The sequence below is a fragment of the Cygnus atratus genome, chromosome 3 (assembly GCF_013377495.2).
Source record: "Cygnus atratus isolate AKBS03 ecotype Queensland, Australia chromosome 3, CAtr_DNAZoo_HiC_assembly, whole genome shotgun sequence".
In the NCBI taxonomy this organism is placed as follows: domain Eukaryota; kingdom Metazoa; phylum Chordata; class Aves; order Anseriformes; family Anatidae; genus Cygnus; species Cygnus atratus.
In genome coordinates, this window is record NC_066364.1 from 78,866,950 (window position 1) to 78,885,429 (window position 18,480).

The 18,480-nt window shown below is 40.1% G+C and overlaps 1 protein-coding gene across 1 annotated transcript in view; it reads right to left on the reverse strand.

The window, feature by feature from the left end:
- The window catches only part of PCNX2 (pecanex 2), a 156,209-nt gene that overhangs the window by 25,241 nt on the left and 112,488 nt on the right, over nt 1-18,480 (reverse strand). The window contains exons 24-25 of the mRNA XM_035560483.1: nt 13,499-13,557; nt 10,847-11,062 (exon numbers count right to left, since the gene is read on the reverse strand). Coding sequence (XP_035416376.1) covers nt 10,847-11,062; nt 13,499-13,557 — 275 coding nt within the window. The remainder of the gene's footprint in view (nt 1-10,846; nt 11,063-13,498; nt 13,558-18,480) is intronic.

Sequence of the window (18,480 nt, forward strand, 5' to 3'; positions counted from 1 at the left end):
AAGATTCTTGCTCCATCAGGCATATTAAGCAAATTGATCCAAGTCCCAGTCTGCTCCTTCAAATAACATACAGGATGCAAACAAAGATTTTACAGTCTGTCAGAGCACTTATAAAATCTGGGTTAGAGCAAACTATTGTGGAAAGCAGGTTCCAAAAATAACATGCAACTGGTTGTTCTCTATCCCACCGGAGTAAAAGCTACTCTGGATCAAACATTTCTAATGAATAGCACTAGTGGCAGTACATCATGAGGACAGAGGAGCTCTCTAATTAGCCTATTACACAGGCCTTTAGATCAAAATGGAGGAAATCTTTCTGAAAAAGTCATGTTAACTCAAAAAGAAGTTGTGAGGCAGATGCAGCAACAATAATATTTCTGCTTTGCAGACTGCATTTCTGGCCTGTGCTGTGCACGCTTCATGGTCAGCCTGAGCCCTCAGGATTTAAAAGCTATAAATGTGGTTTGAAAACCATGTAGGGCACTACAAATCAAAACCAGAGGTGGACATGTGCTCCCCACACAGTTCTCAAAATACATGAGCTAGATTTTCTTGACATGTAACCTTCTTAAAATTTACTCTCTGTGGGTTGTTGCAGAACTTCCTCTCCTCGCTGAAGTTCTAGAAACTATCTTTCAAGGCCATGTAAGCTACACATACATCTCACGTGGCCTTTCCACCAGTGGTTTCGGTGTCACCCCATGAGAGAGCTGGCTCAGTCAGCTTCCAAATGGTCTCGAAAGGAGAGGAAGGTGCTAGACACTGTACTGCAGTTTCTGGAGAGGGATACACTCAGTTAAAGCCTTAGCTGGCATCAAAGACACAACAGTTACCAGCAGGCTCTCATCTGCTCATTACATGTTCCTTAACAAGCGTGTCTCTCACATACTAATTCGAGTTTGCATCTCTGCTACTGCTTACCTTTCATTCTGGGGGAAAGTGTGGTATGGCATATAAATTTAACATACCAGCAAATACACTTCAGAGCACATCCTGTGTTCTCACAGTCAAAAATAGCAAGAAAACCACATGATTTGAAACACATCATCTCTCTGAGAACTTTATTGCTAGAGATTATATAAAGAAAAATAAGCAGCATCTGCCAGGACCAACAGACCTGTTCTGTTGTGCCAGTGTAAATGGGAGAAGAATTTGGGTATGTTCGAAACTGAAAACTTACACTGTGTGTGTAAATCCAGCATTGTTCACATACTCGCGTGTGTTCCCCCTTGGACTTCAGGGATATACAATTATGACTAATCATTAAATGACTTAAGTAACCTAAGTATAAACATCTATCCGATCAAGACTGCCACAAAGTACAAAGCATTACCTATCAAGTCGACATTTCCAGTGGGACTGGACATGAACTGGCTTGCTTCTGCTTCATATTTCACAGATTTCTACATGAATTAACACTTAACGCTCAACACCAAAAAAAAAAAAAAACAACAGTAACTGCTCTGGGTCAGTGGATGCTTTCCTGAAGTCAAGTCAAAAGACATTGTACTCAAAGCAAAGTAGGGAAAGGCATGTCCCTCTGTACAGAGCCTGAAAAGGGTAAAATAACTACTCCTTGCTGGTGCTGTTACTATTGCTGTTATGTCTATTTTTTGAAAGGTTGAATGTCTTTCAGTATTAAACTGAATTTAAGAGAAGAGCAGTCCTCATCCCAGGTGCTAAATTAAACATTGACAAGAATTTATAAGCGGTGAAAAGCACAAGCCTAATAAACAAGTGCCACTAATCCCCTTACAACTAGTGGAATTAAAGATAGGTTTGCTTACTCTATGTATCCCTATTCTTAAATCTAGTTTTTACTTTGTAAGCAAGTGTCGCATTTCATTCCTACCAAATGCTGGCTATGCTTTTAGGTGCTCTCTATATTGCCTGCATTAATAAATACCTTACATTATTAGTAGAGACTGTAATTACCAGTTTTCTTAAGCCAAGTACTTTGTAAAATATGGGCCCTAACGAGACTGATAACTGGTGAGTTCAAGGGACCCTCAGTGTTTGAGGGAAGCTGTCATCACATGCATCACAAACAGAAGAAGCAGCGAGAACAATTATTTCCATTCTCAGCTAATTCCACAGGTAAAAATGTCTCCAAGTCATCTTTACTAGATAATTTTAATCAATGAAACTTAAAATTATTCTACAGTGAATACAATCAACATTGAACCTGGGGATCCACAGGCCTTCTAACTGGGCCTGTATTATTACAAAACCTTTGGGAACAAACCAAGGAGCTCATGTGGTCATTCCACAAATGTATTCCAAAGAGTGGAGTCGGGGCTGTGCTCTGTCAGCATCTGGCAAGCACGCCCTTGCTTAACAACAGCTGCTTGATGCATTCAGGTACTATCACCACAGGGATTCGGTGTCTTGATTGCTTGGAGAGCCTCTGTTTACTTTAAATGTGTGATCTGAGGCATGGCCAGTGTTCTGCCAAAATACCAAATCCCTGGCTCATGTCCTCAGTCCCAACTCATCTGCTGATTAATATTTCCAAGCGCCATCTAGAAAAGAGACTCAGGTCTGCAAAGGCAAAAGGCAGACTTGATGCTCAAGTTCATGTTGGTTCCCGTTATTTCTTCCAGTCAGGCCTACTGAGACTGCCATAAATTTTCTTTCATCTTTAACTGAACCTTGCTTTAGGCCATAATGCACTGGCTGGATTTCAATGCCATACATTTTCATGTTACTGAAAATTTTCATTTTACCAGTGCCTGCCTCAATCCCTTTTGGTTCATTACTCTAGACACTGGTACTGCAAAGACTACGAGCATGTGCTCAGCGTTATGCATGGAGCCAAAAGGGGCAAGTGACAGCAAATGAAGTTAAGCATCTGTGTGCATCTTTTACAGAACAGTGACCCCAAACTTTCGTATATATAATGTTATAAACTGATGATTAAAATGTCAGTTTTATATTGCTTCTCCAAAACTGATCAAGTTCAAGTAATTCTAAGAGAATTATTCATAAAACCAAAGAGCAGGGAGCAGAACGTGCACTTCAGTTATGCAATATAATTACGTGTAGTACCATTAAATATTAAAATACAGGAAAATGTTTTCACTGGTAATCAGTCATTTTGAAATCTGAAGGAAAACATTTTTTTAACATTTCTTTCTGCAGCAGAAAGAAAATAAGCTCTCCTGCTCCACTTGGGTTTAGTCATTCACTGTGACCCTTGCTAGCACAGATGAGGCTGATTCATCTGTAAGATATCTAACACTGGATGGTTGCCAAAAATTCATCAACACAAGAACACGTGCCAGCTCAACAAAGCAAGGTCAATCTACGTGAGCTCAGGAGAAAACCACTGTGAGAATTTGGAACTCTTTCTATTTTCCTGACAACGTCAGGACCTGAAGACCAACTTGTACTCTGCTAGCATGATCTGACCTAAATGGAAGTGAGAATATTGGAACTGAAGGCTGTAATCTCACTTCAAGAGGATTCAGAAAATATACCTAAACTAATGACCGCCCAGCCTTCTAGAATTTAAGGCTGAAATCAAAGTATGCTTTTGCATTTAATTCTGCAAACTGAGTGAGTGAAAGGAAAAGCATTATTCAGTACTGAAGGGCCAGAAAGAGAACCGTCTAACACAGCAACATACTTCTAGAAGCAGTTCTATAAACTTATTTATAAAACTAAAACATTTCTATAAAACACTCCAGTTTAACAACACATCCAAAATGCAGATAAATTATTGTGGCTGAAGGCTATGATGGCTTGAGCATCTAGGACTGCTGACGTACAAGCACCTAGAGTGCAAATGTACCATGAAAGGGCTCACAGGGCTCACGTACTAATGCCACCCCACAGATGTTAAGATCACAAATCATTCTCCTGCACTTCAAGCTTTAAACTCTGTGACCCCAACAACCAGCTTTGGACTAAGGGATTTAACTAGGTGTTAAGTTTGAGGGATTGGGCCAGACATAGAGATGAGAGCCATGAAGACAGACTGAAGCCCAAGGCAGGGTATACGCAGAGGTCTCTTCACCAAGGACTCCACAGAACTGCCTGTTTGTTCACCATTCGTTTCACAAAATCATTAGCATTTTACAAATAAACGCATTACAGTGGAAATAACACAGTGACTTTGTTCCACCGAGTTCTGCAAATCTGGGTATTCTTAAATTCTAATGGACAAGGCTCCTTTACCCCGACATGTCTTTTCTACTTAGCATAGCAGCTTGAAAGGTGGCAAGTTATCACCCAGAAGAAGCGTAAAGAGCTAAAAGACAGCAAAAGGCTATTTACCCCCAAACCAAGCATTGTATTATAGCCCTAGAAATAAAAAAGAAAAAATACTTCAAAAAGGAGTGAACTGAGCTCCCAGATGGAAACTCAAGGATCGCAGAACTGGACACTTTCTGGAAACTACCACCTGCTTTGGTTCCTTCCAGGTTGTTTCCTTGTAGAATTGGGATTACAAATAATAATTTATAACTGTGAGAACCTCAGGTTGTTTCAAAGAAAAATCTCAGGACTTAAAAAAAAAAAACAACAACAACAACAACAAAGCAACCATACTAATTCCTCAAACATCAAAACTATTAGTTGTAAAACTGTGCTCTGGTTTTCAACAGCTTCAGGTGCTTTATGCCCGAAAAATAGCCTGTTTTTTTTTAAAGCAGATCAGTTGGTCTAACAACAGATATCACCTCTCCTCAAAACACTCTCCTTTTCTTGGTTCACCGAGACACATTGTGAAACCCCAGGTGAAAGAAAGCATTCTCAAAGGGTGCTGGTTGTTAAACTTGCAGCTACCAAATACCACGAGAACCTCCCATGTCACCTCTTTTGGAGTGCAATGTAGTGCAACATTTTGTTTCTGACAAAGAAATATTTTCACTAAAAAGGCTACTGAGCATCTAAAAACATTTTCCTTCCTTCCAGAAGTGTTCCCCAGTACACCCATATATACATGTAAAATTGTGCAAGGGAGGAAAGGGAAAAAAGGCATCAAATATTTATTCTAGCCTGTGTTAAAGAAACTGAAGTATTCTATTTGAAATGCATAGATAGTTTACACTGCTGGAGCACTACTGTACACCTAGAAAGGCTTCTACATCACAGATTTCCTGCACTCAATGTAAAGTATTGTCTTCCCTGTTTTATGTCTTTTCAAGTAGTTCAACGTGATTAAATCAAAGAAATCCTTCTGCATCCTTTCTGTTCATGCCCATAATATTTCTGAACATCGTATTTCTTAGCCTTTGTTCTTTCCTGCAAACAATGTGCATTCAATTCTTTTAACCTTCTCTCAAAAGAGGCGTGTTAAAAATGGCTGCTTTTCTCTGAACTCCTTGTAATTTATCAATATCTTTTGATGGTTTTGTGCATTCACCAAACATACATCAAGTACGGTCTCATGAAAGACATAAAGGTGGGAACTTTTACTTCCCAACAGCATGAACCGATTTGAAAAAGTAGAAAGTGAATGCTGCATCCAGTCTTTAAATAATGATTGATTCTCGCTCACGCTACAGAGCCTTCAAACACAGAAATCAAACACCAACAAATACTCCTTGCACTGGTAATGTACTTGCTACTGTAATAAAACCATACAGCATATACACATGCTGCCGAAATGAGTAACTGTCCTTGTTTCTTAGACATCATTACTGTGCCTAAAGCATATACCTTAAACTGGCTGCATTCATACGCCATTTTGCGTGGAAAATAAACTAGCTAACAAAGAGAAAGCCCCACCGGCAATCCCATCCTGCTGCCACAGCTGCCTGCCACTACGTGCAGTTACATCTGTGCTTGCTCTGTGCTTCTTCCCTCACTTCATCTAATGAAGTTCCAAGTGAAGCGTGAATATTGCACGTGCAACATTCAGTAACAAAATCACAGCAGAGATTTAGAAGTTAATTATATGATTGAAGAATACCGGGAATGAGTTAGAAAACAGCTCCTGAAGATTTCAGCAGCACCATCCATAAGTAATTTCTGCACATGCTACGCCTAACTGGATGTTCTCCAAAAGACATTTTGTTGAGGCACAGACTAAACAGGAAAATATTTTAAGGCTTTCTCGTTCTACAGGGAACTTGCGGGAGGTAGATATTTTGACATTCTTTCTGCTTGTTCCTTGATTGTGGGTTTTCCCCTGCCTCTTCCTTCCAAATTAAATGATACATTATGTATTTCTTCTGGCAGGTTGCTTTTAGCGTACCACTGCAGTCTAGCACAGACAGTATCGTTAAGTTACCGAAGAGCTTCATTCCCCCACACTAATGTCCAGCTGCACAATCCAAAACTTGCAGAAAGTTTTCACCAACCCCAAGCTCATCAATACCCTCTCCATTTTTGGTAGAGATGAGCATCTCCTCTCGGTACCTGGAGGTATTTAAGCCTTCCCCCTGCATTAGACACAGGACGAATGAAATGATGGAGGCACATCCCCTCTCCATCACTTGAAAGGAGAGTGAGGAACTAATTCATACAAGCTGCTCAATTTGAACAGGACTAAAGATGGATGAGAGGAATGCCAGCTTTGCTGACTCTCTTCTTTCAGTTTGTTCAATCTGTATCTTCTTACCCGACTGCAAAGATGCTTTTCATTTAAAAGCTGAGACGCATGCTTCAATTATACACACTTAGAAAGCAATCTGGATCAGTCATTTTATAATGCCAACTCTTAATTAAGCTGGATGCAAATACGTGAGGTGGTCTCTCCTGCCTCCAGTACACTTAAAATAGGAAGACACTCTGACCTTTTCTTTGGGCGCTGCTGTGGCAGCATTGCCAGTGCATGAGAAACACTCACAGGAAAAGCTAGAGCTCCTCAGTGCAAATACTGCTTTTGGTTTACTCAGAAAACAGTTGCAGACACAGAGAACACTGCTGTGATTCACTCGTTTCCCAGGCAAACGTGAACTTCTTATTTAAGTAACAGCAGATTTTTAGGGCTCTCAATTAAAATTACGCTTGAAATTGAAGTAGAAATCAAGCAGCCAAAGCTCAGAAATTACAGACCTCAAGTTTGTCCTCTAGCCCTTTTCTTTCCCTCTTTGTGGGAAACCAATCTGTACAATGAATGAAAACAGGGTCCTATGTGAAAACCAGCACATGACCAGACAACCAAAAATAGGGACGTGAGATGCACAAAGCAGAGGAAATGTGGTTGTATGTGGACTGAAAGCCTAGTGTTTATCAGCAACTGCCTCTTGGCTTTGTAAGCTCCAAAGTTCTCCCAGCTGTTTCATGCACTCTTCCCACATGCAGAAAAAACCCTACTCTACTGAGTTGTACCCCACACCCACCATGGAGCAATTGCAAGACCTGAAATGGAAGGAACCTACCCAGCTGGGGCAGGAGATGGTCCTTCCTGCTGCTTGGGGCAGCCCGGTCTGACTTCCTGCCCTAGCAAAGGAAGGAACAAAGGAAACCTTCAAAGGAAGATTTTCTGCTCAGTCTCAGCTTTCACAGAGCTGAGAGCAGCCCTTGACCTGTCTCCTCACACAGCTTCTGCCTTCAGGTCAGACCTTCTGGCTCCTTTTAGTCAGACTCTGTCTTCTCTACGTAACTCGCGGCCCCACTAGAGCAGCCCAGTTCCTTGATGACACAAGAATGTAACCTGTTACACAAAGGACACAGTCCTGCAGCATGACTTATCTAAAGCAAACCAGCCCTCATGGGTTAGCTGGAGACAAAAGCAACACTCTGGTGTCAACACACCACCTCAGCCCATCCACTGGGCACACAGCAGATTACCTGCCCACACTCTGTCTGGAGTCTGCAAAACGTTTGTTACTGTCTGCATCAGGCAGATCCATCTTATCCAGCTCATGCCTGGTTCCCCTCTGGGCTCATCTGTTTCTGCTTAAACAGCCTTGAAATTCTTGTGGTTTCTCTGGCACCTACTCTGCATGGTCCTGAGGGGTTTACTCTTACATGTCCAATGCTATTCGTTCAAGCTGCCCTCTCCTCAGGTATGTTCCATTATTCCATCCTATCGGTGTTTTTTTTTTGTTTACAATGTAATCTGAATCTTCAGACACCCAACTTTCTCTTCCCAATATATCCTTCTCTATCTTGAGAAAATATTCTGAAAGACAGAGAAACCTTCACATACTTATCACGTCCACGAGGACAAAAAATAATCATACATTTTTTTCTTGTAGTCTAGGTGAGATTTTCATTCTCATTTTTGCCACTCCTCTCCTCCTCTTCCCCCCTCAGTAATTTGTCTGTGCTTTCCTGGTTCATGTTTGCTGCTGCTTTGCTGGTCCTGTGGATCCATGTCCTTTGAATGCTCAGTAAGAATGCTCCCTCAAAGGCTGCCGACCCTCTCCTGAGGAACATGAGAGCGCCTGGGGAGGGGAATATTCATGGGAAGAACTCATCTGGTTCCAAAAGGCAACCTGAGACACATGACAGGCTGCAGAGGCTCAGCCCAGGCTGAATTTAAAGACCTGCTGCGGAGAGCAGACATGTTAGATCTGCTCAGAAAGAGAGGCAGTGTTAGGCAGTCGGCATGGAAATGTCAATTTTCAGACCCATTTGTTTGCACAAACTCTGATTTTAGGGAATACAGAGGTGGCACACTTGACAGGTGGCACACTACAATTTTGGAGCTTTGCTCTCAGACTCAGACACAAAATGGCACCTGGTAATGAATCAAATGGTAATGAATCAAGCTGTCCCAAAGTCAAAGTCCTCCTTGCAACAAACCTATCCAGTTATTCACTACTCAACTTTCAGCTCATTAAGCCTGCCTGCTTTTTATCTAGCCAGAATGTGGTTTGAGCATCTTCTCATATTTTTCATCTATATTTGCAAGATTTACTTTTCTTAAACTGCATGGGGGTGGTGATGAAGGAGAAGGACTCAGCAGGAGGTGGCAACTGCACAAAGAAAAAACTCTTACAATTTAAGCATGGAAGTGAGATTTCTTTTATTTGTTTCAAATCCTATAATGAACTATTTTAACACAAAAGGATGATGAGCAAAGATAATTTGGGGAAATCAGGATGGATGATAAAGGAAATGTGCATTGTCCTGTTTACTCAAAGTCCCAACAAAAATAAACTTAATGCCAACATTTTCCAAGATACATCACTTTTTAGACCATCCTGGAAGTCACTTTTATTTTCAGATCTACAGAAACGAATTAAACATTTTCTAACTTCACAAGGTTTCCATAAAGAATTGTACTTTGAGTAACCTAAGAGGCACCAAAATGACACATTGACTAAAACAGTCTTCAAAAAAAAGAAGAAAAAAAAGCAATTATCTTAGAGATTTATCAGCCTGTGAAATCAGCAGTACTACAACTAAGAGGCTTGAACTGTCACAGTATTTAACTGTTCTTGTAGAGCAACACAGATTTGCATTTGTCTGGCGTGGACATGAAAGAAATAGTAGCAAATTCCAAATCTGCCGAAAAAAAACTTTCCATCTCTGGCCTTTATAAGGTATTAACCTCAGTACCTATCTCAAACACAGGAGCACCACTGCATACCTTGAGGGCACACAAGAAGATTATATTTGCACAGATGCCTTTGAAGTTGAAGAAAGCCACAGACACATACATACATCACCATCATCATGAACAACAAGAAATTACTAGGCTGATAAACAAATTCTTTATCTCCCTTTCCACTTGCCTTTTTTTTTTTTCTTATAATTTGCCTCTGTACTGAATAGGTATCTCACCAGCCACCACAATACTGAGATTTTTCAGGTATTTACTGTTTTCCACATAACTTTCCTTATCTTCCTCCCCAGCATAAAGAAAGGAAAGTGAGCATCAAGCATGTACCACAACCTGCTCAACATCGTACGGGGAGTCTGTCACAGAGTTAAGACTTGAGCCCACACATGTTATTTCCTATTTCCCTCCCACACCTAAGTGCATTCAAAGAGCCAGTCTGTCTCCTATTTTCTCATACTCAACCTTGCTGAAAAGTTGCCTTGATTATACACTCCTCTGCATGTCGCCCATTAGATGCTCAGCCCTTGAGCCTGGGAAGCTGTTTATTCTAGCATTTGAAAACTCCTGGCATCTGCGATCGCAAAGTGGTATCTTTGAAAGGTTACAAACCCAAGCAACAAACACAGCCACTGTGTATAGCATGAAGTGAATTTAAAAACTGTTTAAAAGCTTTGTGGGTTTACTTTCATTTTTCTCCCTACTTTGTGCAGAACAACATAATAAAGGACACAAGCATGATACTATGAGCAACTGACCTCACAAATACCACAACATCTAGGAAGGGGAATGCAGTCATCCTTTCCTAAAGAAGAGAGCCCTGACAGAGGAACATATTGAACAGCTGAAGTCAGATCTTCCTAAATAAAAGAGAAATGAAGCCCTGATTCATTTGCTTCTCCCCGCCCGGTCCACTGTGATAGAGACCATCTCACCACCAGCATCTTGCATAATCTCACATGGGATAATTTCTGTGAGAGGAGTCGTTATGATATTTGGTATTTTTTCAAAGACCAGTTTGGGTGGAAGTTGAACAATTTAAGAGCAACTTCAGTCTTCAAGGTTATGGAAGGAGAGAAATAATCTTAATACATGACTGAGTGTAACTTAAAAGATCCATGACCAAAGAAATACGTTTCTGAACATCTTATGATACCACAGAACGTGACTCTAAATTTCTTAGTATCTAGGTTTCAAAACACTGTCATTCAAATAATGATAAAAAGAAATACAGAGCCTTTAGACACAGACAAATATCTACAAAAAGAAAGAGAGAAAATATCCTTAAACTCTACGTCCTACTACAGAGCTGTGACAGGTTAAGAAAGGCAGACAGTTTTTGCTGCAGTTTTTGTTGTCATTTAAATCATCAGGGATCCTTACCTCGAAATTCCAGCCCTCTAAGCTGAAAGGTGACCAGGCCGTTTCCAATTTCAATCAAGTGCACAAAGGCATTTAAATAATCTGATGCCAGAATAAAACAGTCTCCTGTGCTGTAGTTTCCCCAGCGGCCCAGAATCAAATCTCCACAAAGAGATTCCTGCAAGGATCTTGTCAAATGCTCATAAAAAATGGAGTTGAGATTATTGTCATCATTTCCTGTAACCAGAGCAGTACACATTTGTTAATTAAGTAAACTAACTAACTAACTAAGCCATTCTGCATAAAGTCCTACATTCTTTTTTATTTCTGCATAAAGCATCTTCCGCTGGCTAGGTGGTATCTTTATGATGATACTTTATACAGACTGCATGTCCTAGATGCCTTTTAGACCTTTAGAGAATCAGGACTGAAGCTTTTGTTTAATATGAAGAATGTAATAATTCGAACATCACATTAGTGATAACGTAGTTCAGACTGAACCAAATTATCTCCTTTGTGTTTTACAACAGCAAGAATTTTTCAGCTCCATTGAAAGACTCTACTAAGCTAAGTTAATGTCTATATATTGTTCTTGATTTTAAGTAACCAGAAATCCTATTATTTCAGTACATAAGCTTAAATGTAAATATCTAAGACATTTAAATTTCTGAGATTTTTACTGACTAAAGAATTTGTCACACACTTTCCATTAATTTACTTAGAGTTACTTCTTTTAGACCTCCAGGAATTTTTCATTAGCCATGAAGTGTCTTTTGAGTATTTAAGATGATGGCACATATCTTAAAAAAAAAAACACAAACCACATTTAGTATATTGAAAAAGAATGAAACAAGATTCATTCAATGTGAGAATTGCTACCACTCTCTTTAAAAACAGCATCAGCTGTCCAGTTATACATTGCTTAGGCCAACTGTCTAGGTAAGAACATGTCACAGTCTAAAAGTCCAATCTCAGAGGTCTACAGCATTTATCTGTATTAAAATTAGCACTCTGCGATGATAATTAAACAAAGGGAATAAACCTTTCACAAATGCTAACATAGTGCCACATAATCCAACATAGTGTTGGTTTGTGCTTGTACTCTTTCATATAATATATATGCTTGATGTGAGAAAAACTTTTTTTTTTCCTATAAGGCATCAGTGGCTCACCTCTAATACTTTTTAAATGTAGGTGCATGAATAGATATACACATACAAAGCAACATCTTGTACATGCATGCAGATGTGTGAGAGTGCATAGGAATACATACGTACAGGTACGCATGCATATTTATGTATGTCCATATTTAAGCAGATCTAACACAGAGAAAAAAAGAAAGGACAAAAGGCTATAGTTTCGCCCACAAATTGCTCCTCATTACAAGAAGAGGAGTGGGCACATTTCTACACAGATCTTCATCACCATGGCCATTACGCATCTAGCCCCAAATGTATGGATACACAGGTGTGTATGTACATGCAGACATACTCAGCTCTATACCTTCTGTAGTATGCTTGTCAAAAAATTATTTTTTAAAGCACACACAAAAAGAGTACGTTGCTTGAGCTATGCTTTGAAAAACATAATTAACATATATAATTAGCATATATAATAGAGATTATTGCTATCAGATGACAGAACGACCTCGAGAAACATCTTAACACTTTGCCTTGAAATGATACATAATGAAAAAGCTTTATATATGCCTTGAACTGCTAACACTTCTCTTGCCCTCTTGGACACCCTGGATTACACCTGAAGATGTGTATTTTTACATGCTGTTGATCTAATAGATAAGCATAAAAAGGGAGGTTAAAAATGTGACAACAATAATTACAAGGTAAATATCTCCACAATATAAGCCTCTGACAACTCAGTGGAAATATAAAATCAGCTGCAGAACATGAAAGAGGAGGAAACCCCCTTATGAAATCCTGGCCTCTCTCAGTGGGACCAGCATTTGGCACAAAATCTGGGTGTCAGATTCTGCTGGAAAGGACCCTGACCTGCCAGGTGCTGGAGAGCATCAGCTAAGGTACCAATACACTCTCAGTGCGCACTGACTGGTCAAAAAATACTCTCACTCCCCAGTCTCACAGGAATTGCCTGGTGCAATGCAGGAAGGTGTTTTGGATTGCCATGGATCAGAGCTCACTTAATGGACCATTACATGGAGGAGAAGCCTATGTACTTTTTTTTTTTTTTTAAACCCTTCCTATATATTTTCTGATTTCTCTTTCTCTTCCTTTCCCACACACCAGAAAGGCTTCTCTCCAGTGAACAAGAGATACCTGTCAACCCAGACTGCTTAGTGGTAGGGACGCTGTTAATCTGCTGCTTTTTTCCAGAATGTTTTCCTGACTGCAGCTAACCTTTGAGTCTAACTAGGATGTCTGCTGTGTGCTCCACATAAACAAAAAGGCTGTTTCTAACCAAGTGATTTGCAGGCCAGCAGCTATCTAATCAGCTTCATGTAACTGAAGAGCAAATTTACTTACCAAGGCACACGACTTAAAGAGGCACTTTGTCACATTTAAAATGCTCTGGTTTGTTCACACAACATTTAAACCCTTTGCATCTCTTTAACTTTTCAGCTGAAGTCTTAATGGAGTGAATACATTGCGTTTTACAAACCAAGCAAAACAAATCACCCAAAATCCCAGGCCATACCTGCATCCTTTTCGATCTGAATTGCCAGTCTTGTGTTGGAATGGTCCGACCTTTTGGTGCTGGAAACAAAGACACGTACAGCCAGTTCTTTTTCTCTTAAACAAGATTCTCCCAAATACATGCTTTTATTTTCTTTTAGACATATCTTTACATTCTACACCATTATGCAATTCACACTCCTAACCTGGTCCTCAGTTTATTCCAAGTGTGCCTATACAATGGCTCCAGAAGCACATCAGCCAGGTGCCAACAAAACACTGAATAGGAAGAACACTAAATCAGTCTCTCTTCCTTTCTAAGCCTTAAGGGCAATAGCTCAACTTAAAGGGTTTTGTTTGTGTGAAAGTATTGCTGTGGGTGTATAACTTTCATAGAAGGAAAAAAAAATCAAAACACAATTCACTTCAAATTTACCTAGACAGCAATGACAGAGTCCCTGGCCATTCTCATCTCTTAATAAGGAGTGAATTCTGTGCTTTAGTCCATACACATGGAAACTCTGCCTCCCTTAGGAATGACACAGTCCCTACTTGGGGTCTTCACTATACCAGTAGAATATAAAGCACATGGGAAAAATGGTCACAGAATGGAGAGCAACTGTAAGGTACATTGGGTTGAGCTTTTATTCTTACCTGCAACAAAAGATATTTACAAAGTCTGAAGACAAGGAACAAGTAAATCACTGTGGGCAAGCTGTGTCCAACAGTGGTTGCTGTGGTGGCTAGGGATACTCAGCACCACGAGTCCAAGACATCTCCCAAGCCTTCAGGGAACAAGTGAAAGCCTCAGCAAACAGGAATGCTACAGTAAACATACTTTATTTTCCTGAAATACTGCTCTGGTAATGGTGCTTTAGGATTTCATGTACATTTTCTGTATACAAGTTACTTAAAGGGCTGGAGGATTCTGAGCTGAAGCTCTAAGCTCATGCTGAAGCCGCCTGGGGAGAAGGATGCTGCCGATGTCCCTAATGTCAGAAAGTCTTTTCATCCAGCTTCTGCAGCCCACCCACCCTGTTCCCAAGAGCTCTGGAAAATGCACTGACAAGAAAAACTACACACATGCTTTCGTGTAGTAGAGAGAAGAGGAACAGAACTGCTGTACTTCCTTCCCTACTGATTTTTGCTTTAAAAAAGCATGTTCTTAACTTTGCAAGAAATACAGTTGGTGAGAATATGAGTCTTAATTAGACTTATTTGTAATTAATATTAGTACATTATCTACATATATTAACATTTTATTTGATGTATTATTTATCTTCCTGCCTCTGGTTGGCTGAGCTTATTGTAACTGCAATTTTCATTTCCTATGCAACAGAGACCGGTAACGCTGGGGGGCCTTCTGAGCAATTTGGAACATAAAGAATGATTATATTTCAAAAAGGTTGTCAGAATTCTTCTACCCTAACATACATCCACCTGCAAATGCAACATATGCAAGAGTAAGCATAAAGATTACGTTACAGAATTTAATCAATTTTCTATTCTCAGCAGAGAAATGTTACTGATTTCAGAACCGCGTATGTTTTAAGGTTATGAGGCTCCTTTTTCGCTTTCAGTCCCTCTGAAATCAGTGTGGCAGAATGAAGTACGAGTCAATACCATTCTTTACTCCAAACTTCTATCAACCCGAAAAGCATTTTTGTTCTTGAAGCATACTGAAACCAATACAAATCAAGTAATGTTTCAGAAAATTCCATTCTATATTAGCAGGAATCCTTTTGCCCAGTATGCAGCTCTGACTCCATTTCTTTCCCTCTTTTTTCCTTTTAAGAGAGATACATGAAACAATCAGGGAAAATTGTGAGTGCTTCAGGTCTTCTGTGAGAGATAATGCAGCCTGAATAGGAAGAAGGGAAGGAAGCAGCGCAGTTCTCATAAACCAAACTAAACCGGGCTCTGTTGTGGCTTTTCCCCCCAGTTCCAAGCACAGTATAGATTTCTTGAGCAGGGAAAACATGTGCCTCAGGACACAAGATAAGAAAGGATTCACCATTTTGGATAGTACTAGAGAAACTCAAAGCTTTATACTGATATTTTAACGCATAGTTTTAAATTTTTATGAAGACCAAAGGCAATACGTAGAGTTGGTAAAGCAAAACGTGAACTACTTTTGTCCTGAAATTCAGTTTACTCGAATAAATTCAGTCAGGTAATACACTTAGGTAAAAATCAGGTAAAAATCTTCCACAATTATTAGTAATCAAAGCTATGTTTGCACCTTCTTGAAGTCAACAGGAATTTGCATAACATTAAATTCTAACACAGTGCTCCTGACACTCCAACTGCTGCGCCTTTACTCCTGGGCTTTTTGCTGTCAACTAGGACCCCCTAAAGTGAACTTCAGGGACAAGTGGGTGATTTGGGCTTCCCTCCAGTGGCTTCTGGCTTGAAATCTGATTGTTACCACTCATCCAAGGTGATAATTAGCTCAGTAATTGGATTTCTTCCTGAACTGCATTATTCCATGCAAACCAAGCACAGGTCCTTGGGCACTTGCTCCAGAGAGCAAGTGACTGTCTTTCAACATCTCCAATTTTGAAGTCAACATCCTTCTTAGATATTTCAGGAACTGGCTCACGCTCTTTTAATCTAGCATTTATATAGACAGTGAGATAATCTACTGTCTTGCATACCACTGTTCATGTCGTTTGCTAAAGGAAACTATTGCTTCCTTTGCAAAAGGATGAAATCACTTCCTATACTTTCCTTGTCCAAAAATACTGCCTCGTTTTTCAACCTGGAGAGACTGTCTTCTCCAGCTTTGCTCTCCAAAATTCCTTAGAAAGGTAGAAAAGAGTATGAGGTGGATTCAGGCAGCCTGGAAACATACAACAGATAGTGAGAATTAGGCAAACTATGAGAAAAAAAGATCACTGCAGTGCTTATTTCCAGAAGATGGAAATAAAATGGCAGCTGTACAATCTGCCTTGCTGTTGCTGGATTTTGCCCCGAAACACAAATTCAAGATTTCCAGAATTCCTACTGTGAAGGAGTGGATCTCTGCTTTGAAAGAGAACAAAACAAAGAAAAGCAGTCCCTCTGGGGGATGCAAGAGAAGAGATGTGTTTCTAGGGTAGATCCAAAGTTCTTCGTCTGTCTGTGTTCAATGAATTTTAATCCATCTTTCCATGACATCTAACAGACAAGTCTAACAGGGAGGAATATTACTATGCTGCAGCCCTATGATTATTCATGGAGTCTGGAAAAAATCCTCAGCATTTCCATTTGAATGTCTTATGCTGCTGGCACTATAAACAGAAGGCTTAACATTAAAAACACAGTAGTAGTAGGATAAGATAGCAAGGGGTGGGGGGGGTGAACGAGGAAATAGCAGAATAAGCAAGCATCCATGAATATTTGAAGGACACCAGAGGCAAAAATGATGGTACTAATTGGACGTGTGAGGATGCCCAAGTAGTTTTAAATCAATTTCATCTAAAAGGCAGAACGATTTCAGCACGATTATAGCAGCAAAGGCTGACAGCCCCTTCGTGCATAACCATGCCCAGGTTTTCTGGGCAGTTGCATGGAAGACATGCCCTAGGTTTAACTCATGTTAATAAGGAAAGATCTTTCAAAAATGGAAACAATTTCTCCTTCCTGATCACTCACTCTAAATTTTATCCTTCATGCTTTCTTCCTCCCTTTCCTCCCTCCCTCCCCCAGTGTTTCATCTAGCAAAAATAAAAAGTGGCTTTGATTGCATGCTAGGAAACTGGGGGAGGGTTAAGGTGTAAAAAAGTTCCAGTTGTTAAAGACTGTCTTGCTGACGGATCCTTTTAAAACATGGGAACATTTTATTATCTATAATGTTTCCTGTTGTGCCTCCTTCCTTTACTTTCTTAAAAGACTTTTATAATTCATTCTGAGAGCTTCATGATTGTAGGTTTTTTGTTTTGGTTTGTTTTCTGGTCATTCTCTGAGAAACTATTGAGACTGTTTAAAACCTTAGCCTATTCTGCAGCCTGCTTTTCCTGAAAACAAGGTTTCTGTCATTCTGCACCAATAGGGATGTAAGTGAGAGATGTGCATCTGAGACCAAAAGCTGAGTGGCCAAACATGAATTAAACAGCCCACCTAAATGCTCTGACATTCAAAGGTTTAGCAGGGGAACTCAACTCTTATTTGTAAGCTACGCCATTTAAGTATCTGTGTACTTCAAAATATTCACTAATGCTTTACCAAAACGTCACCAATACCCCTGTTTTCACCTTAGCTGTCTACCTTGCTACTTAATTTCTTTCAACCAGCCCAATGGTGCTTTATCTTTTAAAAGACATTTAGTCATTATCTTCAGATATTTTCTACTAAGCAATACAACAAGCTCTGTATGTGGAAGGATTGTGCCGACTCCACTGAGATGTCTGTGCTCGCTCTCGCCATCAGCGACAGAGGGCTGGGCCCCTGACATGCTTGGGAGGACCGTGCTTAACCCAGCACCTCACATCCCAGCTAGACCTCACTGTGCACACCTCAGACATGCTTCTAATTGAAAAGCAAGTGTATTAATCACACACACAAAAACCTGCATCTGAAGCACTGCAGGTAAGAGTTATTCTTCTGCTTTTCCCATTGTGAGTCACACAGACACTGTAGGAAGGGTGCCCAGCTCTGGGTCAGGAGCACTGCAGGCCTCATGCACTTGGGCTCTGCGCTGGCTGATGTAGAGGCACTGATGGGCCCATGAGAATGAAGTGGCAAAAGCTTGAGAAACTGAAAGGTCCTAAAGAGTAAAAAGGAGGTGATGAGAAAAGTCCTGGAGAAGTTTTGACCAGAAAAGGAGTGAGAAATCAGACAGGAAAAAAAGTGTTGGGAGCTGCTTTGGCAAGTGAACCCAAGACGGTTATTTCCTTTACTCCACACAGAGAGAGGCAAATTGCTTGAACAACATGAAAGGAGGAAAGGAGAACAAGGTATTTCAGAATTCATGCTTAGTATTCTTTATTGCTGATATGCTTTTTTCAGTGCAAAATATTAAAA